The sequence below is a fragment of the Lissotriton helveticus genome, chromosome 10 (genome assembly GCF_964261635.1).
Source record: "Lissotriton helveticus chromosome 10, aLisHel1.1, whole genome shotgun sequence".
Taxonomy (NCBI): Eukaryota; Metazoa; Chordata; class Amphibia; order Caudata; family Salamandridae; genus Lissotriton; species Lissotriton helveticus.
In genome coordinates this window covers 172143569-172171073 of record NC_136071.1, presented here as the reverse complement: position 1 = coordinate 172171073, position 27505 = coordinate 172143569, and the positions used below count along the sequence as shown (strand labels likewise).

At 43.2% G+C, this 27505-nt stretch overlaps 1 protein-coding gene across 1 annotated transcript in view; it reads right to left on the bottom strand.

Moving 5' to 3' along the window:
- Positions 1 to 27505, bottom strand: part of WIPI2 (WD repeat domain, phosphoinositide interacting 2) — a 171389-nt gene that overhangs the window by 29588 nt on the left and 114296 nt on the right. The window contains exon 10 of the mRNA XM_078665016.1: positions 17296 to 17403. Coding sequence (XP_078521142.1) covers positions 17296 to 17403 — 108 coding nt within the window. The remainder of the gene's footprint in view (positions 1 to 17295; positions 17404 to 27505) is intronic.

Sequence of the window (27505 nt, the reverse complement as noted above, 5' to 3'; positions counted from 1 at the left end):
TATGCAGCACAATACCCTTGGTGCAACAATATCAACTCTTGCATGGCTATACACTTATAAGGTCCTAAAGGCGAGACCTATTGGCTATGCCAATGCTTGTTTCGAATGGGGAGCCAGTGCAATTTACGGAGTAGGGGAAGTGAAGCTGTTCTAGAAGGGGCATTGGTCACCAATCGAGCTGCCATGTTCTGGACTACTTGCAGTCTCTTTAGGGAAGATTCCTTGGCGGAAATCAACAGAGCATTGCAGTAGTCCAGACAACTTGTGACCAATGCTTGTATCAAAGGCTTTCCATGTGGATAAAGGAAGTAAGGGGAAGACTCTGCGAAGTAGTTACTATATGGAAACAGGCCTTAGCGGTTGAGGTGGCATACTCCTCCAAGTTTAGCTTCGGATCAATTTGGACCCCTAGGTTCTTGACCACTAGTTTGGGGGACGGAGCTGGACCCAGTTCTCCTGGCCACCTATTGGGACACCACCTTGTTGCTGCTTGTCTGAATAATATGATTTCTGTTTTCTCAGCATTAAACTGAAGGAAGTTGTTGCTCATCCAGTCAGTGATGGTTTTCATGCCCTCCAAAAAGGTGGCCTGAATGCTGGTGTTATTCTTGTCAAAAGAGAGAAGCAGTTGGGTTTCGTCGGCAAAGGAGATTGGTATGAACCCGGAGTTTCTTTTTAGGTTCGTAAGTGGTGTAACATAAATGTTGAATAGGGTAGGGCTCAAACATGAGCCCTGGGGTACCCTCTTAGTAACCTTGGTGGTCTGTGATCTAAAAAGGCCAAGGTTGATGGTTTGCGTTCTCTCTGCTAGAAAGTTTGTCATCCATTTTAGTGCAATCCCATCGATACCTATATCTCTGAGCCTTCCCGGAGAGATCTGGTGGGAGATGGTATCAAATGCTGCAGACAGGTCAAGACGTATGAGAAGTACAGCCTGACCCCTCTCTGCTAGCATTCGGATGTTATCTCTAACTGTCAGCAGTGCCGTTTCCGTGCTGTGTCTAGGTTGGTATCCTGATTGTGAGGGATCAAGGCTATTGGAGAATTCTATGAAGCTGGTCAGGTGTTTATTTATATGTTTCTCTAGTAGTTTACTTTGTAACCGGAGTAATGAAATGGGACGGTAGTTAGTTTCTGATGGGCAAGATCTGAGCTGCTTTCCATTCCCCAGGGAGCCTGCCTTCCTTTAAGGAACTATTTAAGATGGGACAAATAGGGGCAGCGAGCTGATTGGCGAGCAAGACAGAGATCTTGGCTGGGATCAGGTCTAAAGGAGAGCCAGATTTAGTCGTTATTAATAGGGCTTTGGTTTCCTCTAATTTGTGCATGTTTGGCATGGTAGAGGGGAGTTTGGAATCGGGCGCCGTTAGCTGCCTTGATCTTATTATGGATATTGTCTAATTTAGAGGTGAGGTATCCTGCAATGTTATCACTCAGTGTCTGAGATGGCCCCTCTTCCGTATTACATGCTTTAGGGTTGATGAATTTGTTGAGGACCTGGAATAGTGCTTTGGAGGAATTATCAGCCTGATCAAGCAGGTTTGCAATATGCATTTTTCTAGCTGTTTTTAGGTTGCTATGGTATTTGATTAGGGCAGATTTAAACCTTTCTCTATCGTAATGATCATGTGTGCGTCGCCAGTGTCGTTCTAGTTTCTTGCACTGGCTTTTTTCAGTCCGGAGATTAGTAGTGTACCTAGGTGTCTGTGGGTGTTTAGAGACCGCACAGTGTGTTTTCAAGGGTATCAGTGTGTCTATTATGGACTCCATCTTTGCCTAAAAGGCTGTGAGACGTGTTTCTACATTTTTCGAGTCGGTATGCTGTGGTGGAACAAAAGTGTCTTGGAAGAGAGTGGGGGTCAGTTTATGCCACGGTCTGTTCCTCCTGAAGGTGTATCGTTTAGGGACGTTATGCTCTTTAGGTCCTGTAATGAAGAATTCTACTTTAGAGTGCTCTGACCATATGAGACGGTAGGTTGTTCCACAAAGGATATTGGGCAAGTTTGAGAGGATTAAATCTAGCGAATGCCCTGCTACATGAGTTGGTTCTTTATTGATTTTGGTCAACTCAAGTGTGGATAGCTCAGTCAGGAAGGAGGAAGTGTCAAGATCGCTACGGTTTTCCTGTGTATATTCAGATCTCCGAGAAGCAATTTCTTTTTAGTTGAGATGACATAAGGGGAGATCAGGTCCATGAGCTGGGTGACGGAATCAAGGAGTGGTCCCGGAGAGCGATATACTAGGGCACCTTTCCAGCTAAGTTGAACATATAGATCAATTCTGAATACGAGAATTTCTATTTTCTCATTGCTTAGTTGATCTAAAATTGTGACTTTGATGGGATCTTTATAAATGATCGCTACCCCGCCCCCTGTTTTTAGTGGTCTATCATGCTTTTGGATGTGATTGCCGTCGGGTAGAGCTAAAGCTATTGCAGGATTGGAAGAAGGCTTAATAAACGTTTCCGTCAAGAATCCAATGTGGGGGAGGGAAGAGGAGAGCATGTCCCATATATTAATGTCGTGTTTGAGAAGCGATCTAACATTTGCTAAAAAGCTGTCCCAACTACCAGTTTTCTTAATAGCATGTGAAGGACATAATTGTTTAGTGTTGGGCTGATGTGAATTGCTAGTTTTAGAGTTGGTACTTGTAGCATTACTTTTGGATTGTGTGGGTAGCATACTCTGATAGTCACATTTAATGCAAGTGAATGGGCCTTCTACTTCAATTGGGGAGGAGCATAGACTGGTTACTAGCGTATTGAGCCAGCTTTGTTTATCTCTGGTTCTTAATAGGTCTTGGCTAGTATAGGTCAGGCGTGTGACTGGGCTGGTTACCTGATCCCTGCCAGAACCGGCAGGGGTTCTGGCTTCTGGCGACGTCCAGGCGCAGACGGGCTTGCGCGTCGGTCTACCCATCTAGTTTTATACAGCAGGCAGCTAGACTGCCGACCTGGGGATGAGGATCCACACGTCACTTCCGGGTGGTGTCGACTCCCTCCACTCGAACATGAGAGTCCGCGGTGAAACGGGGAGGAACCCACTGAGTGATTGGTAAGTGGATACTGTAGCTTAAAATGTGACTTCTTAAAAACAGTTGTGCACTTTTAAAAACAGACGCTAATTTTTGTTAAAAAAGATCAAGTCAATTCTCAAGTGGCAGACTTCAAAGGCAAGCAAGCAAAATAATACAATATCAAGATTTCTAAGGAGCCCTATCCCTGGCGCTCCCAGTGCTGCAGTATCGAGCTTATTGAGTCTGTTACCTAGTTTGTTTGTCTAAAGCGCGTCAGCTGCGTGTCGCTCTACCCATCTAGTTTTATACAGCAGGCAGCTAGACTGCTGACCTGGGGATGACGATCCACACGTCACTTCAGGGTGGTGTCGACTCCCTCCACTCTAACTGAACAGTCTGTGGTGGAACGGGGAGGCACCCCACTGAGTGATAGGTAAGTGGATACAGTAGTGCAGTGAAGCTTAAAATGTGACTTCTTAAAAACAGTTGTGGTTGGAGAATTAAGGTAGGTAAGGGTAAGAGTCTCTGCCTCCTGAAGGATCATCAAGATGAGGACTGGAAGGCCTGCACCGTGTTTATACTCAAGACCCTAAGGTACGTCGACGGGAGACGCTAGCGCACTACACCACCTTGACCTGCACTCAGAAGTCACAAGTTTCGCTGAAGGACTTCGGCCTGTCGAGCAAAGTAAAGGACAACGCTGAGGAAGTAGAAAGAGACCAAGAAGAAGACTCAGATCTTGAGATCTATGAGGCAGAGTCTGAAAAAAGAAAAGCATCGAACGCCGAAAGAATGAAGGCCAAGGTAACAAAGCTGCCCAAAGGCTCTGACCCAAAGCCTCCGGACAATAAGCCAGAAAAAGCAGTCTTAGTGTCGAAACACTCATCGATCGAAGGTTAGCCGAAGCACAAGGAGCCACACGGATCCTGACCTAGGGATACCGATGGGGGCAAAGCAATGCCAAAACCCTCAACTACACCATCCGGTCGAGAGGGGGAGTAAATGCTGTACTACTGCAATGAAACAGGGACTTCTACGACTTCTTGACGGATTTTAGAATCCCTGATAAGTTTTTGATGGCGACCGAGGCTGAACACTACCAGTCTGCCTTGGAGGCCTCAGAACACTGGAACATTACATAGAGGAGCTGGAAGAGTTCTACAAATTCAATGAGACTGGAGAAGTAATAGGGTTCGATGAAGAATCATGGCACGATCTCGTAGTCAAATTCCCAGAAGAAGGGATGAATGGACAACTACCCTTCGAGCCCATCACCACCAGGTGACCTAGCCCTCTGCAACAGCTCATTAAAAGATCTGCAGTTAGGAGGTAAAGGAGACTTGTGCTTTATCCTCGAAACTTAGATGCCCTCCAACCAGTGGAACATGTATTTGCCCATGCTACCACACATACTGGACCATGGGAAGGAGGCATTTTGTGAACCAGCCACTGCAAAGGATGTAAAGGCAAAAGTAGAAAATAAATACTTACCATCTACTCAGGACCCTAAATAGATCATGGGAAACGCCCCAGAACACTCAATAATAGTGATGACCGCAAGGAAAATAATCAATGCCTGCACATCCACACCCCTGAAAAGGAGAGCAAGAGACTCAACCTGGTGAGCAGGAAAATGGAGAGAGAGGCTGAAACCCAGTGACGGATTGCGAACTTCAGCGACCTCTTGAACAGGTAAGGACACCAGCAGTGGGATAAGATGGAGTCCTTCATGCATGCAACACCTGCCAGAGGAATACAAGAAAAGAACCAAGGCTGAGATGCAGGAGGGCAACAACATTGCAATCACCTCCTTGAAATCAGCATTAGAAGCTGCAGACACTGTCAGCAGATAGATGTGTTTGGGCACTACACCAAGGAGGCATGCTTGCCTCAGGGCGCCGACTTCAAGCCAAAGGTGCAAGTCTCAACAATTAACATGCCATTCACAGGAGACGCACTGTTCAGACAGGCGGTAGATGAGTCCCTACCATAGCTCAAATAAGACAATGAGAAGACAAAGGGGCGGGGGCACTACAACTCACAGGCCCTTTTAGAGGAGGTGGGAATGCATCACACAGGCTCACTGGCAGAGCGCCTTTCACATCAGGAGACCAACAGCAGCAGCCACAAGGTAGCCCACACCAAACCAGCCAAGAAGCCACTTACCAACAATGACACCTTGCGAGACAGCCCTTTCGCAAGCAGAGAAGCGGAAGAAGCCAAACTCCCAGAGGGGGAGGAACAGCAAGCAAGCGACGCGTCAGACCACACATGCCACCAAAAAATCCCATTGCGAACCTAATAGGGAATTGCCCATAGGAGTGTGAAAAAAATCACCTCAGGCATTTGGATTTTAAATGTGATACGTAACAGATACTGCATATAACTACTTAAGGAACCACCACCAATTCCCCCTAAACAAAGAGGTTTCAAGGTCAGAAGTTCATGCCGCTCAGAAAAGAAGGCAAAGACCTTTTATAAACGAAAGCCATAAAGCGATACCAACAAGGGAAACAAACAAAGGAAACTACTCACCTTATTTTCTGGTACCAAAACAAGACCTAACCCTGAGCATAATCCTGGACCTCAGATTCATAAACTAATTCATTTGCATACAACACTTCAAGATGGCAACACTCCAAGGAGTAACACCATATGGCAACCTTAGCCCTAAAGGATACCTACCTATACATACCCATGAACCAAAAACACAACAAAAAATACCTAAGTACACTACTAATTCACTGTGCTACCATTCGGCATACAATTAGCCCTGGAGGTCTCCGCAAAGTGTCTCGCAGCAGCAGTAGTAGCAAACCTAAGAAGGCGGGTTATCCATGGCTACCCATACGTAGACGATTGGCTGGTAAAGGTGCAATCAAAACAAAAATGTCCCAAGAATATTTAAAGTGTGATCGCCACAGTACAACGTCTGGTTTTCACAATAAACCACAAGAAATCATCATCACAACCAGAATAGGAAAAGGTGTTCCTGGGAGCAACTTTAAACTAAAGGACAGCACAAGCTTACCCAGTTCAAAGGAAATCACAGAGCAGACTCACTTCTACCACAGGAGAAGGTCTCATAGTCATGAAACTAATGGGCATAATGTCATCATGCATTCCACTCATACCAGTTGCAAGACTGCACATGCGACCAATCCAGGAATGGATCTTCAACAAATAATCACAAGCCACTGGGAGTTGGAAGGATTTATTATTTGTCACAGCAAAGGTACAAAAATAGTGCTGGGAATTAGGGTAGCGTAGGGTTGGGTGCCAAGTCCCCCCCCCCCCCCGACCATTCTCTCTCTTGAGGTTTTGTCCACTCCCGATTTACTTTAAGTATCACACTTCCTTCTGAAGGAGGCACATATACTTAAGTGCACATGTGGGGTATGGCGTCTCACCTGTGGTGGGTATACAAGTTCCTGCCCCCGTAATACCGGTGCTTGGTTTCACTTCTGGTTCCTTGCCTCTGGATTCCCCTTGCCGCCAGTTCCTGTCCTCGTTGGAGCCTTGCTGCGGGATCCGAGACCTTCATTGCTGTTGAGACTGCCGTGAGCTGGAGTTTTGCCCTTTTTTCTTAGTTGAGAAAATAGACCGTCTTGGAGCTTTTTCCAGGTGCCGGTAGATAGGGAAAGGGGTGGGAAGGGAGTAACGTGGCCACATTCCCTTCTCCCCTATTGGGCCTTCCTGTAGTTTTGTAACCCATCTACTTCGTTATGGATATTTCTGGCGGACTTACAGAGCAGCGTGAAGACGGCCTTGGTTAAGTGCTCTCCGTTTTTTCCTGTTTGTAGTTGTTTTTTTTTTAAGATACAAGATTTGTTTCTTTTTACCCCCCTGCTTATTTTTCTTTATGGAGAGAAAGTGTAGCTATTTCGTTTTCGGACACTGAGGGATATTGGACTTCAATCTTCCTATCTTGATAAGACAAAGGATTTCCTTTCTTCACATACTGGTGTCAGCCAGTCAGGATTTTCCCCTCCTCTACCGAAAATCTCTACTAGCAAAAAGGGGTAAGATTTTCCAGCAGTGGAGTCTATGTGCACTTGATTGTATGTGTCTGACGTCTTGATTTATTCTCCCTTTCCTTGTTTAGGTCGAGCCTAACGCATTGCTTTAGCAATGCTTGTTGGCGAGATATTATGTAGGGGCTTTCAAAAATGCACCCAAAGGTTTTTCTAGGCGGATTGCCTACAGTGCATGTGAGCCGGGCGCGTGCACACCGCACACCATTTGACTTCAAAGGAAGCCGTTCCCTCGCCCCCGCCACGCAATGCCGCTCCCCGTCCCCACCACGCAATGCTGAGAGCTTGTTGTAGAACATATGGCTACGGTTTCCTCTCCAACCAACCCCCTCCCTTCGACCTAAGAACATTTACGTTTGCTTTTCTGCCAGTCACTGGCCGTTTAGTTCAGCACTGCTGTTGTAGAGGTCAGATAAAAGACAATATAATAAAACAGCCTTATTCTAAGAGTTAAGGATGTTTAGGAGGGCTGCGGAATGACATTTTCAAAAGATAATGGTAACTTAGTTTTACTTTATGGTTGCTGGATACCTTGCCTCATTTCTTTTCATCTCGATCTGAAAGGGACCAACAAACATTAATGAGCAGCTCCGCTCGAAAAGGTACAGGATGTTTTGTTTGTGCTGAACATGTTGCTTTATTTTGACAATTCGACATTGGCCTCTGGGGTCTGCTGTGCTCTGTGAGAGAAGGGGGATTCGATGGGGGTTCCAGCCTCTCTTAATTGCTCACCCCTCCAGCGCTGCGGCTCTGCTATACGAGGGAAGCATATGCACTGGCAGCCATATACAGGCTCATTTCCTCCTTCTTTCATCTTTCACTCTCTTTAGGAGTCTTGCTTTAGCACTTCTCTCTCTGCCTTTCTCTCTCCACCCTGTTTGTTTTTCTCTCCGCGAATCTTTCTTTCTCTCTCTCGTCGTTCCCACTTTCGTATTTCTTTTTCTTTCTCTTTTCCCCGCTATCATTCATTCTCACTCTTCCTCTGTCTTATTCTGGCTCTCTCATGATCCTTTTCTCACTTTTCTTCTCCTTTGTTGTTCTTCCTCTTTTTCTTTGCATTTTCCTTTTTTCTCTCAATATTTCCATCCTTTGTTATTTCTCCTTTTCTATCTTCGTCTCACTCCCTCCTTATCACTTTCTCTCTCACGCTCTCTTTATGCCAGTTTCATGTCGAGGAAGTTAGCAGGAATGATGTGGCCATTTCTACTGCACATGTTCGGATCGGGGGGGTGTAAATCTACAGTGTACTAGAACATCCCTAGGCCATTCTCTCTCTGATCCTCCTGTTTCTAAGTATTACATTCTCTGATGTTACTATAATTCTGTATGCTTTCTCACTGACTTGATAACGTCAAAAATGTTCTTAAAACCTGCCAGCAAAATTAACCTTGCTTCCGTGCTTGATTCCATACGAGGCAGCCTCCTATATTCTAGCTTTCAATGTCACCTCGTCACCTCAAGGTAATGGTGTCCTCTGGGTGCTCTTCCGGTTTCTGAAGAGCAAAGACGAATTTGATAGGTATTTGCCATCCTTAATTTGTAACTATCTACCTCTTTGTGTGCTCAGATGCACCAACGAGGCATGCCTTGGCTACCTCATACCTTTCTCCCTAATGCAATTAATGGATGCCATTCTATCTTGTTCATCAGCAGATCCATACCCTCTTCAGATTTTCAAATTGGATTTCCATCCTATTGGATTTTCACGTTGGAGGCTCTTGAACCACTCTATCGAATTGGCGAGGGTTCCACCTTCTTAGTAACAGGCTCATGAACAGCATTTATTAATACAAAAAAAAGTAAACTGTGACACTATAGTATCAGTCAATTACAGGCCTATATCACTCTTTTGTTTCCTACTAAGATCTTGGAGAAAGCCATTGGTAGCCAAGTGTCTGGCTTCTTGGAAGACCCCCATTTTTAGGTGTAGGACAATTCTCAATCGATTTTTAGGTGACACTATAGCACAGAGAGGACACTGTTAGCAGTCTATATATCCGTCTATCGCCCTCACTCTTATCTTATCAGTCTATCTATCGCCCTCACTCTTATCTTATCAGTCTATCTATCGCCCTCACTCTTATCTTATCAGTCTATCTATCGCCCTCACCCTTATCTTATCAGTCTATCTATCGCCCTCACCCTTATCTTATCAGTCTATCTATCGCCCTCACTCTATCTATCGCCCTCACTCTATCTATCGCCCTCACTCTATCTATCGCCCTCACTCTATCTATCGCCCTCACTCTATCGCCCTCACTCTATCTATCGCCCTCACTCTATCTATCGCCCTCACTCTATCTATCGCCCTCACTCTATCTATCGCCCTCACTCTATCGCCCTCACTCTATCGCCCTCACTCTATCGCCCTCACTCTATCGCCCTCACTCTATCGCCCTCACTCTATCGCCCTCACTCTATCGCCCTCACTCTATCGCCCTCACTCTATCGCCCTCACTCTATCGCCCTCACTCTATCGCCCTCACTCTATCGCCCTCACTCTATCTGTCTATCGCACTCACTCTATCGATCGCCTTCACTCTATCCATCTATCGATCGCCCTCACTCTATCGCCCTCACTCTATCACCCTCACACCATCTATAGCCCTCCCTCTATCTATCGCCCTCCCTCTATCTATCACCCTCCCTCTATCGCCCTCCCTCCCTCTATCGCCCTCCCTCCCTCTATCGCCCTCACTCTATCTATCACACTCACTCTATCTATCTATCACATGACCACAACATGACTGAGCACCACCACAACATCACTCAGGGGCACCACAACATCACTCGCCACCACAGCATCAATCTGTGCAACCATTCAACAACAACTGGTTCAATATTTGTTCGCTCATTGTTTCAAGCTTTATTACAAATGTCACAAAAAGATGTTAATATTTCACTTCTGTTCTTGGATTTTCGTCACAATAAAATACACTGAACGTAATCTTCACAAAAGTTATTTATAAAAGTTTAAGCTATTGTCATTATAAATTACAATATCTTTTATTTAAGTATTAATTATAATTAAAAAAAATCCATTGTTATTTGTAATGTCAATACAACTAAGTCACGTAAATACAATACATATTGTATTCCAAATGCTATAGGTGTCACATTTGCGAAAGTTAAAACTATTGGCATTGTAAATGACTAAGCTATTAATTTCGCTCTTTTCAAAACCAACACATAAATAAAAAAAAATTCATTTCCAATACCAATAGCTCAAACTTTCCTAATGCCAGACCTATTGCATTGCAAATGCTTGTTTTCCTGTAGAGGTCAGTTGAGTCCCCCTGACGTGGTGTGGGTGTTAGAAGAAGATTCAGATGCAGCTCCTTCCTGACTACAGTGTTTTGTCCCCCCCCCCCACCTTCTCCCTGCGCTGGGGTTGCCTATCACCTTAATTTTATATTCTGGTGCAGGGTACCTGCGGCGGGGATAGAGGATTGGGATATTCTTCGCTCCTGCTTGCTGGGCATGCTGGGTGTGAGGTACGGAACAAATAGATACAATGGTGGAAATCAAGGAACATGACACTAGGGAGATCATTCAAAACGCTAACTCCAACTGTGACCATCAGAATAGATGCATCTCACAAGGGTTGGGGAGTACACCCAGGCAATCTGAAAGTACAGAGACAGTGGAACAGCACAGATGCACTGTAACACATCAACTACTTGGAGATGAAGACAGTTTTTCTAGCCCTGAAAGCTTTCTAAACACACATAACAGGCCAAACCATAGTAATACAAACAGAAAACACAACAACTAAGTTTTACCTGAGCAAACAGGGAGGCACAATATCGTTCATCATAAGCAAATTAGACAATAAATATGGAAATGGGAGATAGTGAGAAGGATCACTTTGCAGACAGTCCACCTACCAGGGAGGCAAAACTCAGAGGCAAACATACTAAGCAGAGAAGAAAGCATCTCCCACGAATGGGAACTGAGCATCTCCCACGAATGGGAACTGAAAGAAGAAACACCGGAGAGAGTCTTCAAAGCCTGGGGAAACCAACAGTAGATCTGTTTGCAACTGCCAAAAACGAGGAGTGCCTAAACTTCGCCTCCAGGTTTCCATACCACCAGTCAGAAGGGAATGCTCCGTTAATAAACTGGTCATGGAGATTTGCCTACACTTTCCTCCGATTCCCCTCATATTGAAAGTGCTGAAAAAAGTCAGACCACCAGGGACAAACCTCATCCTCATAGCCCCTCCGTGGGTGAGGCAGACCTGGAACTCGGGCCTGCTAGAGATGTCCAAGGGACAAAACAAATTATCACAATCAAAGCAGAACAGGGTGTGCTAGCAATGCAGGAAGGGAGAGTACCATCCAGAGCCAGCTACACTCAGCCTAGCGGCCTGGCTCCTGAATATCTAGAGTTCGGGCAACAGCTGCCCAAAACAATGGAACTCCTTAAGAAAACCAGAAGAGCTACCACAAGAAAGTCCTATGATGCAAAATGGAAAAGATACATTCACTGGTGCACGGAAAGCAGAAATATGTGGAAAAGGACAAAACAGGAAACTGAATTAACATACCTCACTCACCTGTTAGACATTCATCATTAAAGGTACACGTGGCAGCGATAGTAGCCTACAACAGGGGCACATCATGTAACAACTTATTCACATCCCCAGTAGGGAAGGATTTTAGAGATATCTCCATTGGCACACTGTCTATAAAACAAAGTTTGGAGTCATGGGAAAACCGACAAATTAGGGTGGACATTTGGATGCTCTAATATAAACAAGGATATATGTTTTTTAAACTATAGCTCTGGCTCAACACTGCCCATTAGGGACGGTTATTTGATTGTGCTAAACTGTAGATGAGTTCTTAATCCATAACATTCTCCGTGACTACTCGACCTCACTACCTCAATAAAACAAAGACACCTTTGAACATTTCAATAGTACCTAGGACCAACACTTGCAACACTATCAATAAGTATTACCAACGGAGAAGTGTGGCTCACTGGTTAGAGGAGGCAGACCCTGATGCAGAGGTCAGACCCGGGACCAGGGTTCAATTCCCGACGCGGCAGGGTCTTGAGCCCAAATGTCCACGGACTCGATAATTCTCGCCTCGGTGCCTACTCGAATCATGGGTTCACACTCTGCAGCTCTGGGCAATAGCTTGCTTAATCTCCACTACGGCCCCCCGAGGAGGGATGCCTGGTTTTCACCTTGGGGATGCCCAGTAGGGGTAATCTCGCAGGGAAAGCCAGAATGGGTTCCCAAAGCAAGCGCTAAGAGACCTGTCGGTGATTTGGCGCTATATAAATCGAAACTAACATAACATAACATGATTAGTCTAAATACCTCTTACCAGTTTCACCCCTGACCAGTGGCTCTGAACCTGTGGTACAGGGACCCCTGGGGGTACATGAAGCTTACTTAGGGGTCTGCGACTGTTTTAAACATTAGGTAAATGTGAAGGAATTAGAAATTGTAGAATGAAAATTACGGTGGTATGTTCAGATTAATTTGTGGGAGCAGTGCAAGTGCACCAAGCTAAATATAGTATGGATGTTGAGTGGCCTCAACAGAATATTGGAAATGTTCCACACCACTATAATATGAGATAAACAAAGAAGTTTGTATCTACAAAAACAGGGCATGCACACTGGCCTACACCGTAACGATAAGACATAGAATCATTAAATTGGAGTAGATGACCATGACTAAGTAGTAGGTTGCACCTCAAATGTTGTCAAAATGACATATAAAGATATGGTCCCACATACACAGAGTTCCACTATGATTCCTAAACTCGAAGGTATCTTTTAGGCAGAACCTTTATGCTGGTCTTTGAGGCTACAATATTCGTCCAACCATTTGCAAGAAAGGAGCATGGGGTGACAAAAAAACTACATCTATAAGAAAAACAAATGAATATTTACATGTTGCTCTTGAAAATTTGTTTCAAAATAGCAAATGCAGGAAAGTGGATATCTGACTATATGGTTACCCAAACTTTTTGCCTAGTGTTTAGCTGGTTTTTTACTTAGTTAGCCTGAGATCCTGCTATTCAGGGCCCCAGGTTATCTGATCTCTCTGTAAAATGTACTCCATGTACTTTAGGTACATACCTAGGCTGTGGGGTTTTAGGTTTAAACCTATAATAACTGATAAAACCCCACTGAAAGAAAAATAGCCCTCACCGGTGAAAACATATATACAGTGAAAAAACACCTGCACAACCACAAACTAAATGCCATTCAAAGAAAGGAAAAAGAACGTGAAAGAGACATTTTGTTCTTACTGAAGGGGTCAATAAAATGTAACTTTGTTATACAAGCTAGCAGTAAGAAAGACTGGCTAACATTATTCTTCTTGAGTTTTGTTCCTTAGGGATGCCACTAAAATATTGTTTCTTCTTCCTTTTACTTTTTTCAGTTTTATGGCCTTTGGTCTAAAGATGCAGGGTTTAGTATCTCGTTTTAGGTTTAGTATAATTATTTTATAAACTGTTGAGAATCAGGACATATCAAGCTCACATTTGATATATTGGCTGCATTTGATTCTTTCACTGATAGGTAAAATGGCTATTTTCATAAAAATCTTTCCTAATATGTGTCATCACATTTACCCACAGAGAATGGGTAAAAACCCTTAATACATCAGGCCAAAGTTTCTAGTGGGTCAGTATTGATAGTAGGCGAATTGCCAACACCTCAGGCTTTAAACATTAATTGCAAGGTATAGTGACAAGTATATATATCACCAAGCATCTGGGATAGTGGTGAAAACGTGACACCAGACTTTTGGAAAACATGGAACGCAGTGTCACTTGTTATGCTCTGTAAAAAAGGTTCTTTCCAAGTTCAACAAAGATTGGAGTGGTATTGTTTGTATTTGCAGTGATTCAGCTATGTATATAAAACATTTGTGTGATGACTTGTCAAAATTGATACCCGAGCTGAAGTGATTCCCTGTATGAGATCCTTGCCACTTGTTAGATGGTATGCTGAAAGCATCTTTACAATCTTCAGAGTTAATGAGGGATGCTATTGACTTTTTAGTCCATTCTGATGCACTGTTTTCTTATGCCCAGGAACTAAAACGCAAATATTTATCATTTTGTGCTTTATGTGGCATCAAAGAAAGAGTCATCCCAACTGCGTCCCTTAGCTGACGGTTCACAGCCCATGGGGCTATGAATGCTGAGAGGGCCTTTTCACAGAAGTTTACATGGGAAGGAAAGCACGAGCGCACATGACCAAAGACTCACTGACGAAGTATTGTATGGTGTACTACAATAAGATTAATTTGCAAAAATCTCTTTGTACCTCATATACACTATACGTACACTGTCTATATACCATGCTCTTTCAGTGCAGAAAGCAAGCAATGATAAAAGCAAAACGTTCTATAAACACCGGAAAAACACTTTTTCTGTTGTTTTTAGTGGCGTCAAAATGTGTAACCACTGATAACTGTTTTTTAAAATATTGAAAACACTGAAAAAAAAACACCAGAATTTACCAAAAATAGAAACTGAAAACAGGACAGCCTATACATACCTAATTGGGTCACCTCTGAGAGCCCCTGTATAGTGTACCATAGGTACCCAGGGCATAGGTGCATCCAAGGCCTACCAGGGGCTGCAGCATGTATTATGCCACCCCTGGCTGGCCATCCAAACTGACACCACAGGCTGATCAATCAGCCTGGGCAAGGTGGTGTAATCATCCCTTGCTTAGATATAGTATACCTATATCTACCCTTATATATATAGACACATATGTACCTATAAGTCACTCCTATGGCAGGCCTTAACAATCCTGGAGGCAGAGTGCTTGGTTTTATGTGAGAGGGTGCCCTAGCATGAGCTGAGCCCCTCTGCAGCTTTCGGAACCATGTCCTTATAGCTGCTCTATGATATAGCCATACCATATACTCTTAAGTGCATTTTAATCCTCGTGGTTAAATGCTAACTTTGGTTTGGCTTTATCAAAACATGTCGTGTAAGGTGTCAAACGCTTTGGAATACTACCCACCCGCCAATTCTGTCGGCGGGGGTAGCATTCCACCTTTCTAGAGGGAGAAGACATGCTAGTTACTGCTTTACCCGGTTAAAGTTAAACAGAGCCTCAGCATCACAAAATGGATGCTGCTGCCACAGACACGAGTCTGACCTCCTGCTGCTAGACAAAACTACGGCAGGGGAGGTCTGGACAATAGGTTTCCTGCCTTGGGAGGTGCTAGCACCTTTCCAGACAGGCTTTTAGGGTATTGGGGCAGGGAGGGCTGCAAAATGAGACACTGCCTGGGGCACACAAGGTGCTCCATGCATAGCCCGGTTCAAACAAGTTGCTGGGGCACTCCAGCCCCAGCTCTGGCGAGAACTGGACAAAGAGAAAGGGGTGTAACCAGCCCCTTCTCAGGGTCCACCCATAGGAGGGACCTAGCAGGTAATCCAGCCCCTTAGTTTGGTATAAAGTTAGAAGCTGTGTCTAGAGACATCAGATTACCCTGGAAAGAAACTACGAAACAAAACTCTTGGACTTCGACCTTCTATGCTGACTAGAAGACTGAAGAAGATCTCCTTTGTGGTCAAGGCGTGACCACCGTGTTCAAACAGGCACCACCAGTAACTTGCCGGTTTGCTTTGTCGACGCTCCCGACGGAACACGACGATTCAGCTACTCAGGACTGGACTTCCAGACTTCTAGGACTCCGACCCACATCCACAGAAAAGCTGAGACCCGTGGCGGGCAAAATAGAGGTGGAACCAGACTAACAGGACATCCTGCAAATTGCTAACTGCATCGACTCCTGAGGTAACTCGCAGTTGTGCATTGGGGCACGAGAAGCCCCAGACCCGAGCAACATCTGCACCAGAGCTCAGCCCTCCACACTCCATGAGTGCCGCGTGGGGCCCGCTCCTTGCATTTCAGCTCGACGCGACTTCCCGGTTGCTAGCCCGTTGGCTAGTGAGCCCCCTGAAGACGATCCTTTAAATTTTCAACACTTGCCTGGTTGCTCTGGGCTTGCTCCAGCTTCCTTCCACAAGAGAAGCTCCTCAGACCTTGCTGGTCTGAACTGAAGCAAATCTTCACTTCCTGCATGTGTTGCGGTTACCAAGGCTTGTTGGGTCCAATCCGGATACCGACACCGCAGTCAACTAGAGCCTTCGTGGGACAGCTCTACTCCAGCTCCTGGTCGTCGTCGACGCCTCCTGGTCCTCGTGGCTGCAGAGACAAGCTTCACCTCTTCACCTGTTTGCATTGCGACATCACCTGGTTCCATCCTGGTCACTGGCTAGTGACCCAGACTCTGTCCTCTCTGCTTTCGGGTTCTCCAGCTCCTTGATCCACCCTGGGATCCACCCGGACACTCTTCCTTCAGCCGCCTGCAGCACTTCTTTTGCAGGTCTCCATTGAAATCATCGACGAAACCCGACACGAAAAGACACCTATGCACCCGGCTTCCCTGGGTGAGGTAACTCGAGTACTCCGGTGCTCCCGTGGGTATTGACTATCCTAGTGTCCTAGTTTAAAGGGGTTTCACCGTGGTCCACCAGGAAGTGTCCCTAATCAGTAACTTTGTGACTTCTTTGTTCTCCATTGTAAGTCAATGGTAGCTTGCGTCTGTGTTCCCACACTGCACGCGTCTCCCGTGGGTCTCCTCCTTCCAAACCTTTGGTCCTGTAGTGTAGCCCCAGCGATTCCCAAGGCCCTAGGCCTATTCACCTTTCCTGAAGTGGCTCTTATACCACTTACTTAGTATATGGTTCGTGAAGCCCCTAGAGCAGAATTGTATTTGTGCAACTTATAGTATGCTTAATGAGTAACTTGTAACGTATCTCGAACTCTGACCTCAAAGAGTACAGAGGGGTTGTGTTAGTAATAAATACATATATATTTGATATATACCTTGTGTGGTGTCCTTTCATTTGGTATTCAAGGGATTATATATGGTAAAACAGCTGGCTTCACATACTCTCTGAAGTTTTAGCCTAAGACTGCTTGTCCATGCTACCACTAGGATAGCTGGTCTATAAGGTTGACTTTACAACCATCACCATAAGGGTCGTTTGGACTGGTGCAAGGTGCCCACTAGAATAGTGGACAACATATGCCAGGCTAACTTCTCACAGCAATCATTTGGAATGGTTAAGATAATAGAAATAAGAGCCATATCAAAGTAATTTGGTGCTGGCAAAAATAAAAAAAGAAATCACAAAAAATTCTGGACAATGATGAAAGAAGACACTTTTGCCGTGCTTACTTGTGCTGTTTCATTAGTGTGCACTCGCCCCCTTCCTGAGGATCCAGGTTGTACATGTACAGATAACCATCAGCTGCACCAACCAATAGCCTGGGTATTTTCTGAATCCTAGTAGAGTGTGATAAACAAAGAAAAAGAGTTCGAGTTGGATGGTGAAAGCAAAGACCATTTTACAAACAAAAAGGTGATGGATACCATTTATATACTGTCAACTGCTGCCTAAGCCAAACCGGAATCTGTGACTATGCCGAAAGAGAAATGATAATAATGAATGTATGCGATTAATCTTTTCTTGATTCAATAATGATTTCAATTATTTTGCATTTTTAGAGTTAATCTCCCCAAGTCATAAAACATTTGTCTTTTTCCAATAACATACACCATTTGCTGCCCAGGAAATTGACAAGTATCAATGAATGCTGGTAGATAGACATTGAAGGTATGGATATTTTGAGACCAGATTATTCCCTTACAAGTTCGTGTTTTTCAAGTTTTATTTATTCAATATTTCGGAACACCGAAGGGATCCACACAGAAGATCATACAAATAAATACTACATGCACAGTTTGTGACAAATTAAGAATCATAAAATTAATTGTACAAATTCAGATTATTAACCTGAAATTCATAAAAATAGGCTAAACCTGAAATGTTTTTCTGAAAAATTAAAATACATTATGACATCCAAATTCAAATCTTTTAGCACAAGGTTAACAGCTAAACTAATATAAGTTTAGGAAGCATTTGGAAAAGTTAAAAATTCGATCAAACAATTCATTAGGAGTGTCAATTAAAGTCTGTAAAACTTCAAAAGAAGATCAAACTGAAAGTTTCAGGAAAATTGGCCTCAGCCATTTATGGCAATGCAATAATAGAGCGAGGCAAACAAATAATACATGATTCAAATCCTGAATCCCTTTCTGACAAAAGTTACAAACTTCAGGGGTTCCATACCATTTAGATGTTAAACAATTTAAAGGAAGGCTATCCCTTCGCGACAGAAACCAAAAGCACCCAACGCTGTGTGACATATTCCATTTTAAATATGGGTGTGTTTTACCTTGAGGAATCCCTTTTTGTGGCACAGGCCTTGCTATCCAAAAGAAAGCTCAAGTCCTGCGAAACATGTTTCAAACTAACTTTTAGTTGAGAGGGAGGAAGCGTAAGCACAAGACTTGACTCTAGCCCGCGTTGGATTGCGACATACTTAACGTTCCTGAAGATTAGTGTCTTATCCTTCTTTTCTTCCAAGATTTCCTTTCTAATATAATGTCTTAGAGTATCCTCCTCACTCCTCTCAAGACAAGCCACCCAGAGAACAACCCCGGCCAAAACCTATTGAGATGTGAGCTCTCTCAGTACCTACCCCTTTAGTTCTATTCACGAATTCCCATCTAAAAATATCGATGAGCTCCACTCCATATAGTAGTGTGGTGGGGACTTCAGCCCGAGAAACCTCTAGGAAGTGGGAGAAATGTCTCCAACAAGTAGCACCATAAAGTGGATTTAAATCCTTGGCCTGAAATAGGGCCTTACATGTGTTGTTTGAATGTGATCACTGTCACTCAGATTGCTGCACATTATTTTCCCTAGGAAGGTATAGGTTTTTACCACTTCCAGTTTTTGAGACCCCAAATACCAGGGAAAGTTGGGATATTTAAGTTTTTTTTCCAATGGAAGCAGAGTATTTTTCTTTTATAGGTGTTAACTTTTAAATAATGTGCATCAGATTACTGTTGTAAAGCCGCCAACTAGTTATTAAGACCCTTGGCAGTAAGATCCAAAATCACTTTTGTCTGCGTACAGAAGACATGAGATTGGCCGCCCCTCTAATATAGGAGATATGGAGGAACTTTGTGAGAGGTGTAGGTCCGAAACATATAGGGAAATTAGCAGCGGGGCTAATAGACATTCTTATTTTAAACCATTCTTTATCTGAATTTCCCTAGAATGACCGCAATAACACCCTAGTAAAACTTTACACCGCATGGAAAAATTAAGGGCAACAATTATTGCATTAAGGTAACTGGCATTGCAAGAATTGACAGTTTTTTCCAGAGCACCGGAAATGCAGTGGGAAAGTCTATAAATGTGACATATATAACACATCCTCCAATAGACACATACTTCTCATTGATTAATTGTAGAGCAGCTATATAGTCAAGAGTACCATGTTTGTTTTTTTAAAACCCGCCTATTCTAATAGTATGAATTTACCGTCCTCTGCCCAGGTGTTTAACTGAGCCAGGAGACATTTAGAAAAGACTTTACCCGTCGTATCTAACAATACAATCTGGTGATAATTTAGTGGGCTATTGCGATGCCCTTTTTAAATAGATGGATGATAATACTACCGGTCCAAGAGGAGGGGGAGTGTTGTGCACTCCTACCATGTTTTAAAGACCGAACATGGTAATGCAGCCCGAAGAGTGGCTTTCTGTTTTATTACCGAGATTCGCACTTCATATCGTCCCATAGCAGCAGAGCAACACATTCCTAAAATGGCGTACTCTATTTCCTTTTTATCTGGAAAATTACATGTGGATAAACTAGAGTTCAGAATGTGGGACATTTTTAACTGACCATTTGCTACATATAAAACAGAGGTAAATTAATCCAGCTATTGTTCATTATTGGGGAAGGAGTGGACCTAACCCTTGTCCCACACCCTTCTGCAACTGTTTACCAGAAATTTCTCAACCGATTCTTAAAAACAGTTTCTTGCAAATCAATCCATATCTGATTGCAATCTTTCTTTCCTAAACTTGCTTTTAGGCGGTGTATACACCTCTTTAATAAAGACAAACGGGAATTTCTCTCATAACTATATAGAATGAATTGCTTTCTGAATTGAAGAAGAGAGTAGGGATTTACCTTTCTAGATACCTTTGGTTGCCTTCGATTTGAATTATTTAAACCTGCTTCATAAACTGATCAAAACAGTGTAGAGAGTCAACCTCCCAAGTGTTAAAATTAACAGTATCTTCTAATATGCCCTTCAGAACAGTTATTTTAGGGTTCCATTACGTTTTTCCAGATTTTTTTTTATATTTAGAGGAGTCCCCATCAAATTTCCAGGAACTAACTGGGGAGGTATTAACCCTTAACGTAAAAAACAATAGGCGATGATTGCTAGGGATGGAGTCAACTATTTGCAAGTCGCCTAGCAAATGGAATGAGGTAAAGGCAACAATCAAATAGTCCAAGATTGCCTCCCCCTTCGAAGATTGAGGGGTATACTGCTCGGGGGAATCAGATGGTAATCTCCCATTTGCTATTAAGTAATCATTGCTTCTCAGCTGTTCGAGGAGTATCTTCTCTCTCTTAGGAGTTTTAGTATTAAATGGAAATGAAATTGGGAAGGGGGAGGATACGAAGAGCTTTCTCTTTTACGTTTCACGGAAAATATTAACAGCATGGTTGGAAACTTTACAGTTTAGATCTCCTACCAAAATTACATGGGAAACATTCTTTGTCTAAGGTGCGTTTAATAAATGTAAAAACTTTGTACACTAGTTTATTATAGGAGGCATCCGGGGGAATATATGCATTTACTGCTAAAATTGGTGCCAACGACTCACCTTCACTAGGAAGGAGAGTGACCTCCACAAAAAGACTGGAGGGTTCCTTATAACTCGCATATGTCCATTTAATTTGACTGGTAATTAGAATTGCTACCCCTCCTATTTTGCAAGGCCTTTCCTAGCTGGAGTAGCTTTACAATCTACAGAAGAGAAGTCGTCACACTGAATCTCATCATCGTACCACGTCTCCTAGAGGCATTTATATCCCTTAAACAAAGCAGCTTCTCTTCCTGCCACGTTCCAGGAGACCACTTTTAATTCATTGCTAGTTATGAAAATGTAGCGCAGTGGGCGAAGTACGGTTGTTATTTAACGCTCCTGCCAACCAGTTCCATTTCTGGATTTCATCATTAGCACAATCAACATGAGAGTTAACAGAACGCCCAATAGTCACACGTCTTCTATTCATACCTATGCAAACTTTCAACCCCTTTGTGTCAACCGGCGGACCCTCATTATTTACAAAAGACCACAAGTCCACCCTCTTCTTTATCCCTCAGACCTAGGCTCTTATCCTGTTTACTCCCTTGTGAGCAGGGACCAAATTGATACCTTTGCATTGCAGACATTCGATGTTTGGCAGTACCATATTAGCAACAACATTAGAACAAAATGTTACCCTTTGTCCACAGCCCAGAATGCGACGGGGAAACCAATGGCAGGTCACGGCTTTGGATTAAATCAAGTGTTTATTTTCTTCAAAACATGCAAGTAAAGAAGAAAGATTCAGGAATAGGTCTGAGTAAAAATGGGGAAGGAGCACAGTGTCTTCCTTATCATAGGGTATCAAAGTTTCTTTCGTTTTACATGTGTCCACAAACGAAACAGTCGTTGGATTAAGTGCAGAGGGACATCCAGACAGCAAAATAGAAGAAGTCGCAACCACCGTCTTAGAGTCAGTCGTCTCACCAGGGGAGGTAACAGGGATTAGAAAGCTGGGGCTTAACCCTACCATTTGGTGACCTTGGGTAGGGTCCTCAGAATGTTGAGGGGCATCCACTCATCACTGAAGCAAAGTATTTTTAGAGATTCACCTATTAGGTCTACTCTTTCATCGCCGTTTATTTTTATGTACCCTTGCACTTGACTTGAACATTTTCGGCTGAGACTACCATGCTTGACTGTAGTTTGAGTTTGGTTTTTAAAGATATAAAGAAATTCAGGAGGCAGATTTGAAATTTGTCACATTAGACCCAGGTATTACAGAAACCACAGGGCAAGGGTCAAAAATATATCTTATAGAAGCAGTAGGGCTTTCTACCACGGATCCATTTCTGGTAGTGCCTCTTGATACTTTTACCATAGGTTTTCCTGCTTACGAGCAAAAATCAAGAGTCGTGACCTGGGGAGACAGAACATTCTCATCATCTGCTGGATTTGCACCAGTACCGGGCGGTCTCAAAATGCTCTGACTTGGCTTTTCCCACTCTTCTTTGGTGCTAATTAGCACCTTCAGTATCATTCCAACTATGTCTTGTATAGAGTCAGACCCTGCTACAAATGGTTCTAATAAGGTTAAGATACAGAATACAATTCTCTCTAAACACAGCAGTGTATGGGAGACCTGTACCTTCTGGCCTAAGAAATTATTTGGGCCAATGCCAATTCATCCTAAAACCAGAGTAGCCGAAATCTGGAATATTATTGAGGGGTGTTCCAAGGGTGTGCTGCTGAAAAAGATGCAGACCAGTTGTAAGTAAGGGCATAGACTTAGGTTGTGAACTGTTACTTTTGACTTTAATATTGTCAATCTGCCTGTACATGCAGCTAAATTCTGAATCTATATCCATGAGGGTTTTAATTCCTTTCGATGGACCAGGCAATTTCTCTTGATTTATTGACTTCTCTAACAGGGGGACATGTCGACAAACTACTGCACTGAGAGATCAACAACACTTGGCCTAGGATTAAGGCATCTCTTCTTGGACTGTTCTCTCTTTGCTCCAAAAGGAAACAAGTATTTGCAATGCAATAGGTCTTGCATTTGTCAGAGTTAGAGCTATTGGCGTTGTAAATGACTATGTCTTTTATCTATGTGTTTTGATTTTGAGTGTAATGGATGTATGAACAGAGACACAGCTGTAGTACTGGACCCAGCAATAAAACTTGGCCTATAAATGTAGTCCAAAATCAATTGAGTCTGTCTGGCCTGTTGTCATAATATAGTCACCGTGTGACCCCATGCCCTGTGTTACACCAGCAGGTCCTGACTTTCTGTAGGCTGCTCTGTGCATTCTGGAGCTTGCAGGTTTTTTTCTTATTGAAATGCATTGTTTTCCATATGGGGCATACTAGTAATTTTGCATGACAAGGAGAATTTTTCCTGTGGGTTGCAAATCCAACCTCTGAAACCATGCAAATATTCTCACAAATTTATGATAAAAGAATGTGATGGAGATTTTAACTTGGAACGCCTTATGTATGAACTACTCTCAACAAAAGAAGCAGTTATTGATATATTTTTTTCACGGAACTTGTAGGTGGAATTGTGGAAAAGTATGCTAAGTTGTGACATGTATTGCTGGACATGGATATTACATAGTAACTGTACTGGGTATAAAACTATTTTTAATACACCTTATTTGCAAATGCTGCACTCTTCCTATTTTTGTAGGATTTAAATTCCCCCGAGTTACAATTCTGTCTTTTGCGGGGGGGGGGCAGATATTTCACAAGAAGAGATAACTTTAGCATTGACAGGCAGAAAAACAAGATTTGGTGTAACTTGATTATATGTTCCCAGGCTTCATGATACACTCCATCTACGTAAATGGACAACAAAAGACTTAAATCTGACAACGAAAATTTCTATTTTACTTTTTCATGACGTGATGGCCCTTTCTTTTTCTTTGCCCATACATTTTAATTATTTAGGTGGATATGCATTTTTGTAAGAATATAGTGGGGCTGCTTTAACTGTTTGTATGAGTAGCTGCATGCTGTCTGGAATGACACTACACAGAAAGCACAATCTGCAAGCCCTGAGGGTGCAGTTGCGGAAATAATCTTGTTAGTGGTTCTGCCCCTGCAGAGAAAGCAGCTCTGTGCACCCGTGACTGATGTTTAGTGCTAGCTTCAGCCAGCCATGCCCCACGGTGGAATAAGGAGAGGGCAGAAGTGTACTGCCATGCACTCTAACTGCCCCTCGCCCAACATCTCCCCCTACCCTTAGGCAGACTTAAGTAACAAAATGATTTTAAGCCCTATGCACATAACATGAGTTTACTTGCTGCATAGTATAGTCAAAACAATTGCATAATTTGAGCACCGATGTTCCAGAATTCCAGTGGCTCTTATCATAATCCCTCGCTGCATGCTGGAAACAGGTGAATGCACTTGAGGGCTGAAGGGCTGATGCAATATATATGTATGTGTTTCTTTTTTCCGCCAAGCCTCATCTAAAACAGCTGCTGCGAGTGAAGGCACACACAAATGTTAAGGCTTCACAGACTGAAACAGAGTAATGAATTCCGGTTGCCTACTGTGTAATTTATTTCATTTAGTGTTCCCAACACGTGTTTTAGGTAGATTTTGAAAATCAGTAGCTCAAGTAACTGCTCCTTCGAGAATTGAAAGAGTTTAAGAGCACATATTTCGTTTTATCTGAAATTTACCAATGTAATGCTGCTCACTTTAACACCATTCAACCTACTCTTCCCTCTGTGCCTCAGCCTCTTGAGCTGCCCGAGTAACTTTACCCAAGCCTGCCTCCCTTTGCCTCTCGCCCCTCTGCCGCCAGCAGTGCTGCTCTTCGTGTGTGAAATTCCTCACTTTCTGTTCTATAAAGAGCAGCTGGTAGCACAGCTTCTGAGGGGTGAACAATGACTGCCAGGACGAAGCAAAGGGAACATTTTTTATTTTTCGCCAGCAATTCAGTTTTGCAGGTTTTCAAGATCCAGGACCCTACCCCAGCAGTGCCACGAAGAATGTTGTGAATTCATTTGTGATCTCACCATGTACCATGGTACATCACTGAGGATAGGTTTTACACCTCATAGTGACTGAACAAACGAATGCAGCAACAAAGGTTTAATAAAAACAAAAGAAAAACTAAACTCCTAAAACAAAACCATTCCATAAAGCGCCAATGGTCGGGTTTCCCGAATGGAAACCAGACAGAAAAAAAGTGCAAAAAACGTAGTGTAATAAACAAATGAGCGATTATACTTGCATAACAGGGTCAGTCGACAGGAACCACCCACAGAAACAGCCACAGATAGGAGGGACAAATGTAACAATTAACCACTGAAAGCAAGGGAATTTATACATGCACACATGGGAACGATTGGGAGCGAAAGGCGTGATTAGTGTCCAGAAGAGAAGATACAACATGCCTCACAGAGCAATGCATGCGCGCTGCGCTAGGCTTGACCTAAAATCACGTTCTTGCCCTTTAGCGCATTGGTGTAAGGTGCTCTGTTTATTAGCGGATTTGATCTAGATTTAGCGCAGGCCCCGAGTATACTCAAACGACCCAAGCTCAGATTTTTTCCACTCATTTTGATTCTTCTCTGCCTATTAATATACGGAGACATTTAGTGCAACGCACAGTTCTTGAGAAGACATTTCTCAGGGTAGGTAAATCAGTGGCTGACTAAACTCCTTAGGGTGAGTGAATCAGTGGCCGGAGAGATGTTATTCGGCGGTTTGGTTTCCCAACACTATATTGTTCATAGGGCACTGCCCAACAAGTAAGAATGGGAGCGTGGTGCCACAAACCACACCTAGACGTAGGTTAGCTACATCCGCTGCTCATCGCTCAACCCACCTGGAAATGCTTCCCCTAACAGAGGACAAATGCTCCCATGCACTCCGCTCTGCCTAGATTTTCCCACCTTGTTCTTTCTCAAAACAGTACGCGCCACAACCAGGAAAGATTTACTCATGTCCAGTTCCCGGGTGGCAAAGTATACTGCCAGTAAGTAGAAAGTTGGCAAGTCATCAAACGAGCCCCAGCCTTTGACCTAGCCACTGTCAAATAATGTTTTGTCCTTTCTGGAGGGCTTTTCAAAGCGACTCATGCAATGGGGTAGGAAAGCAGAAAGAGAATTGGTTACTTGCCCTCAGCAACCAATGGATTGTGGGCTTTTTTGCGGGCCTCCTGGGCCATTCCCTGGACTCCACTTGGCAGCAAAAGCCAGCTGTACTCAGTCCACGGGGAGGAGGGGAGCAAAGCACCTCGCTTACTCTGCTCAACCAGTATCTCTCCAGCTCCTCCGCACACCGGAGGCTGGACTTACTGTCAGACTCAGGCCTCACTGCATCCGGATCTCGGACGCTTGATACCTTGCCGCACCTCTACTCCTTTATCATGGAAGGCGGCGCCCCTACAGCCAGTCGTAGGGTTAAAATACTGTCTAACCAGCACAAAACTTTTCATCTCCATGAAAGAGGTCTGGACATTCATTTTTTAGTCTGTTTTTTGTTTGACTGTGGCCATCAAGGCAATAATTGCTTTCATGTCCAAAAACGTAACTTTTTTATAGCTACTATTTCACATAAATGAAAATAAATTTTTTGACTAAAATAACTTCTTCAGATCAGAGGATAGACCTGTTATTGTGAGCTTATCCTTAGTCCCATTTTATTTTTTGTTGGGACTAGTAGCAAAACGATCTCATAGGATCCTTAATTAGAGCATTGCCATCTATTTAATCGTTATTCAACGCATGCATATACATAGCGTATATATCTAGATATTGAAAATAAGACAACTACTTAATTACAAGCATTATCCACACAGATTTCCAGTGAGCACGTGACTAATCATGACAATTTACGAGAAGCAAATCACAGGAATAAAAAATAGCACTTACAAGAATCAGGCCAAATACCTAAAGGGTTTTAATGCACACTCGGTTGTAGTTTAGAGCCTCTTCGTCAAAAACTGCAAACATACCTATGGCCAGGTAATTTCAAACATATGAATGCCAATGGTTACAATCGGAAAATATTATTTAAATTTGTTTTTGCAGATGTCACTATGTCTGCTTAATTGTGCGATCAGAAGTCCATATCCCGAAGAACAGTGAGATCAGTAAATAAAATGATTACTTTTTCTGCAATTTTTAAGCATTTGCTCTGCTTGGGTACACCCAAACCAGCAGTTATGGAAATGCAGACGTTTTAGGTTTGGGTTTTTGAATGCCACTAACAGCATCCATTGTATTAGGATAAAATATTACACTGTTGAGAGCAGCTGGGGAGCAGTGGAAGAAATTAAGTCCTGCCTTTTTAAAAAATGAAGGAAAGAATTTGCTATGACTGCCTGGTGATGCATCACAATACATTGTGTCAGCCTGAACTTCAGAAGCCATAGATGTCAGGGTCTTACGCATCTCATTGAAATAATGTAATAACTGTACAAGGCACCATATTGCGTGCAAGGGGAAAAGCAAGCAGGTTCATAATAGAGATCACGAAAAAGAATGCACAACAGGGTTCAAAGAGTTTATTTTACACCGTCTACTTTATTGCAAAATGCCAAAAGTATTCAAATCTGTGTTTATGTTGTTGACACAGAATTCAATGGTGGTGATGTTTGACCTAAAGAAACAAGATATTATTTCTCAACCTCTACTGAAGAAAGGCTCCTGTAAGTTACTCTATTTAGGAAAAAATTCAA